At 44.9% G+C, this 5487-nt stretch overlaps 1 protein-coding gene across 1 annotated transcript; it reads right to left on the reverse strand.

The window, feature by feature from the left end:
* Positions 1-252: 252 nt before the first annotated feature.
* On the reverse strand, positions 253-4468 carry LOC139608981 (ubiquitin carboxyl-terminal hydrolase 29-like). Its single transcript, XM_071463166.1, has 14 exons — positions 4439-4468; positions 4196-4233; positions 3944-4028; positions 3763-3797; positions 3465-3534; positions 3137-3357; positions 2902-3033; positions 2642-2765; positions 2389-2540; positions 2162-2264; positions 1896-1972; positions 1588-1696; positions 1414-1474; positions 253-1271 (listed from the first exon to the last, which is right to left on the reverse strand). Exons 1-14 carry the CDS (start codon positions 4466-4468, stop codon positions 955-957), a joined length of 1554 nt encoding a protein of 517 aa, XP_071319267.1. The 3' UTR covers positions 253-954.
* Positions 4469-5487: the final 1019 nt, after the last annotated feature.

Consider the following 5487-nt stretch of genomic DNA (forward strand, 5'->3'; position numbering starts at 1 on the left):
CACAGCAATGCTAGTGAACCTGTTAGCGATAGCACACATTCATAATACTGTTACCAAACATCTTGGCATTTATAGGTCAAATATTGTTTTTTTATTTTTTATTTTTTTTGTACAGACACCAAAGCACACGCTGAAATTAAACAAACACAAACTACAATGTAAAAGAACATTTGAGATCAGGCTGTTGGAAAAAAAGACAAAAAATACTTTATTTTTAATTCACTTTTATTTTTATCAAATTAATATTTCATCAATACATACAGAAAAATATTCTTTCTCTTCCTCTACATTCACACTTAAGGGCAATTTAGAGTCATCAATTAACCTAACGTTCATGTCTTTGGACTGTGGGAGGAAGCCGGAGAACCCGGAGGGAACCCACGCAGACACGGGGAGAACATGCAAACTCCACACAGAAAGGCCCCAGGGAGTCGAACCCAGGACCTTCTTGCTGTGAGGCCACAGCGCTAAGCACTGCACCACCGTGCTGCCCGCTTATTGCTTATTTTTATTTATCTAACTGTGAAATATTTACAGTGTTAATTCCCCAGAGAGCAAGCCGTCTACCTGAAACTGAATTACAATTTTTGGCGACTGTGGCAAGGAAAAACTCCCTTTAAGAGGAAGGAACCTTGGGAGGAACCGGGCTCTCTGGGTGGGGGGGGCCCTTCCTCCTGAGGGCCGGCGCTCCTTCTGGTCCTCCTCTGCTCCTGATCCAGCCGCCCCAGGCTGTGGTCTTCATCCATCTTCTTCTGGATGTGCTGGTACGATGTCTGCATCTCCTGCTCAGCCTCACTCTTCACTGAAAGAGAAAGAAAAAGAGAATGAAACAGAGGGGGGGGTACTTACCTTTTGATGCCTCGTCCCGTGGTCATTCCTCTGGACTTGCTGTCTTCAGGAGCCAGATGCCTGCTGATGGTTTCCACTCAGGCTTCTTCAGGAGCGTCCTGCCGTCTAGAACTGAGAATAAATCCAGGTGTTTTTCTGTGTTTTCTCAGCTGTAATTAGTGTGAAATGTACAGAAGAGCAGTGTTGGTGCTGAGTCTCTCTCTGCCACATCCTCTCCATGATGTGTCTGACTTCAGTGCACATGTGGCAGAGCTCAACTCTTACTTGTCTTCTGTAGAACAGGATGTAGGCGGTTCTTCGTCGCCGGTCACACACGGAGGCGCCGCTGGTTTCAGTTACCGCCGCATCGTTGTAGGTGAACCAGCGGTCGGTCGGGTCTATCTGGCCCACATCTGGATCCACCCCGTCGCAGATGTAGTGTCCTAGCAGGAGCAGAAGAAGCGTTATATGGGCTGTGTTGGATGTTATGAAGGTCGTCTGACTTTAACTGATAGCAGCGATTCAGTGAACATCATTGTTACTTAGACTCAGTGTGACATTAAGGAGAATCATGGATCATCTTACCTCTCGTTGCTGTGGCGCCGATATGGCTGATGGTGCTAACCAAACTGTAGCAGCCACCACCCTGAGAGGGAACACAGTGGATCAGAGTTAGTCTACGCACAGTCCAAACATCTACTTCTATCAGCCCCAGTCTGGTGATTTTGTTTGTCATCAAATCTCTGAGTTTTTCTTTACCTGGTTGGAGGGCACCACCAGCTCTCTGGAGAGGACGACGGGGTTGTGGTCTTTAATTAGCTGGAGAGTTGGAGTAAACCTGAAGCGCTTCAGGTGTAAGACCAGCACTCTGTAGACAGCAGGGGACAGAGGAAAAACTGAAACGTGGCGTTACAAATTCTTACGATTGGTATTTTTCCTAATCAATACTTCACAATTTGTCCTTAGAGTCAGTGGAGGCCAGTTTGATACCAGTGGGTGAACCAGTATCATCTCTGTGCACTGTGGTCAGGAGGTTGTTCATGTGTGATGGATCTGATGTCTCTCACCTTGGCAGATTGATAAATGAGGAGCGCTGGCCTGACCTGGTTGCTCCGCACTCGCAGGTGTACTCCAACTCCGTCTCCTGCAGAACAACACAAAACCAACACGCTGTCACTTCTTCTACATGCACGACGACAAACAGCTACACATCCACACACACACTGACACAGGTAGTGATGGTGTGATTGAAGTGTGTCAGAGTTTTCTGCGTCATATCATCACATGATATCAGTGGGTGTGATGTGAATGAATGAGGACAGGTGTTTCTTACCATCAGGTAACATTCCAGCAGTCGTTGTACTGTTTCTGCTCCAGGTACCAGGTGCAGGGAGAGGTTTGTGAAATCCTCCTCTCTGCTGGATTCTGCATGGCAACTACACATTGAACAGATAACACAGTTGTAATACAGCTGCAGAGGTGACGATGAGGCTACTGCGTAGTGTTCAACACTTGACTTCTCTGCTGTGAAGCTGAAGGTGTGTAACTGTGTGGCTTTACCTCTTGCACTTCCTGGTGTTTAGCATCTTGAACACCAGGTGATCCTCCACCGGACAGCTGTAGGTCCTGTCTATGCTGGGAGCCAGCACCTGCAGCTGTAGGCCCAAACACCTCACCTGTTGTAGCACGGCCGTGAGGAACTCGTGAGCGTCCTGCAGTTATACAAGCACACAGTTGCACAGAGAGGTTTAAGCACAGAGGAGAAACTATCAGGAAGCTGTGAAACCACAAACCTTAAAACCTGCTTACTCACTTTCTGGTGGAGGTCTTCAAATTCTGGGTTCCACAGAGAAACCGCCTTCTTGAATGTGGAGAGAAGACGGGTTTTGTGACGAACATCAGTGGAGAAGTGAGACCCACTGATGTCTGTTAATGATCTGGAGAGAGAGAGAGAGGGAGAGAGAGAGAGGGAGGGAGGGGTGGTTAGAGACTCTGTCTGTGATATGAAACATTGTGGTGTTCAGGAATCAAGTGAAGGATGAAATGAGTGCTTGTGTCTGAGGGGTGCTGTACCTCATGATTGCACCTTCGGGGATCAGACTCCAAACCTGCTCCTGTTGGCTGATGTCTCTGACGAAGTCCTCCAGTGTCAGGAGGCTCTGCAGGCAGGAGTTGATGTAGCAGAACTGTGCTGGGTTGGGGAACCTGACACACAAACAGAACAAGTCATTTTCTCCCTGCAGCTGTTTGTCTCTTTGATTCTCCACAGCCTTTTTTCTGGTGTTTGTGGATATGCAGATGTTCTTACCCAAGACAGTGGATCTGCTGCTGTCTGAGGGTCTTGTTGTTGGTCACAGGCACTTTTTTCTTCTTCTTCTTGGGCTGGTCTTCAGGAACGCTGTCGTCTTTTGGCCGTCCTTCCGTCTCACTTTGGTCTTTAAGCTCCACCACCTTGTCGCGCTGAGGGGTGGAGTGGCACTCCTCCTTCGGGGGCTGTTCTTCTGGGGAGGGTGCAACCTTACATCTCTTCTGTTGGGGTAAAGGAATACTGAGGTTAAATCATACAAAGAAACACTCATCAATTATGAAATATCCGGTTGACACTGAGAGCTGCACTTTGTGTCAAACATACGTACCTTCCAAAAATGCCACCACCGAGGCTTCTTCGCGGTCTTCCTCGGGGTTTTGTCATCAGAGGTGGAGACGCTGGTGACAAAGAGGAACATTTGTTATCTCACTGGGAACTCACTGATTGGCTGGAGAGAAAACTTAAAGAGATAAATCAGCTTCTAGTCACTGGTAAAGAGCAAATACAGCCTTGTATTAACACTAACAGGATAAAAGTTTGAATTCCACAAACTCATCAGATTCTCTGAGACACTTAAAGTCCCAGCTAACAAAGAGGCTGAAGGATTAAATCTCATGTGTCTTTACCTTTGCTTCTCTTTTTTATCTGGATTTTTCTTTGTCTGTGTGGAAGAAACAAAAAACAAAAAGAAGCAATAATTAGAAACTGTGTCAAATATCATTGATAATATTTACAACAAGTTCAGATATGAGTCTTAAAAAATACTGAAATGTGTTTGATATGAAGCCATGACACTGCCAAACATACCAAGGGGCGACCGAAGAGTCGATATATCCAAGGGGTCGTGTCTCCTTTCTTTTTGGTGACAGCCGGAGCGTCGGGGGCGCCGACACTGGTGAAGAAGAGAAACACAGTTGGTATCATGAGGCGAGTATTATTGTTCCTATACAAACAATACAAAATCATCCCCCAGAGTGAATAAGGAAGCTGATGGACCTGAACATGGAGATGAAGAAATAGTCAGGAAAACAGTCTGATAATAGTTATGAGCTTTCTTACCTCTCATCTGCCACCAGTTGGATAACAGCTGTTGATTTCTGTAGAGAGACAGGAAAAATAAATGAGATTAAAATGACTGGAAACATGATGTATCTTCACAGCTGATATAAAGTGGCTTCACAGGCAGTTTCTCCTAAACACTGTGAACTGTGAAGTGGACACAGTTCCACTTTTTACCGTCCACAGGGTCGAATCCACAGCAGAGAAATGACAGAGAATGTGTGGTGTATCTAGAAAACAAACCTTTCCGCTACAGGAAAACAGACGAAACATCTTGATGAGTCTTGTCGAAGTGGAACTTGGACTGAGAGTAAAGAGCTTCTGTCTGCTGGTTTGATGAACTGTGATCTGTTCTACAGGAGCTCTGACTTCACAGTGACCCTTCTAGAACGTCACTGTGATGTCATCATGTCAGTGTGTGAGGAAGCAGCTCCGAGTGTCAACATGGTGTCAGTGTATATATGCTGTAAAACTGTGGTCTGAAAAGGCCCAAACTAAATCAGGTATCTGTCTTTTAGAGTGAGTCCAACTCAGATCTGAAGTCTCTCAGAAGCTCTCAGTAATGACAACTGATGACTGAACCGACACAAAAAGGCAGAAAAACACTCACGTCCACATCAGAGGAAATAATTCAGTGGTGTGTAAGCACTGCTGAAGTGTCCATACAGTTCATCCACTGTCACTCAGACCTGTTACTGTGTCTCTGTCCACAGAAGCAGCTGAGAGGACAACATGGAGATAAACTGTCTCTCAAACTGTCCTCTATAGTCACTAGAGGATCATGCAGAGTGTGCAGGACATAAACTGGCTTGTTCTTATTGATTCCTTTATTTTATTCCACACACCCACTGTAGCTCTGTGGGCCCAGAGTGAAACCATGAACTTCTTCATAACAACAGGAGATCTGTGTGATCTGCACATGAAGCTAAATGTGTGTGTTTGTTTGTGAATGTGTTGGTGTGAAAGTCAAATCATCACAACTTGTAACAAATGAAATAACAATAAATTACTGATATATTGTTTTGTCTTTCTTTCATTTTCCTCTGACAACCTTCAGCACAATGGTGAATAACAAAGAAAACATGAAGCAGTAACAGGTTGATATTTGGATTCAAACTTTATTAACAAGGTCAAATTTATTTGGGTCCTCACCCCGAGACATGCGCGTAATCATGAAAACACATGAGCTCATTATTACACATGTTGGAATTCATAGGTCAGACTTTTACAAAACTATTCCCACTTCAAAATGATATAAAGTAGATGAAGTTAGATCCACAACTTTAATAATG

This window comes from Trachinotus anak, unplaced genomic scaffold (genome assembly GCF_046630095.1).
Source record: "Trachinotus anak isolate AG129_WGS33_773 ecotype Australia unplaced genomic scaffold, CSIRO_AGI_Tana_v1 ptg000003l, whole genome shotgun sequence".
NCBI classification, from domain to species: domain Eukaryota; kingdom Metazoa; phylum Chordata; class Actinopteri; order Carangiformes; family Carangidae; genus Trachinotus; species Trachinotus anak.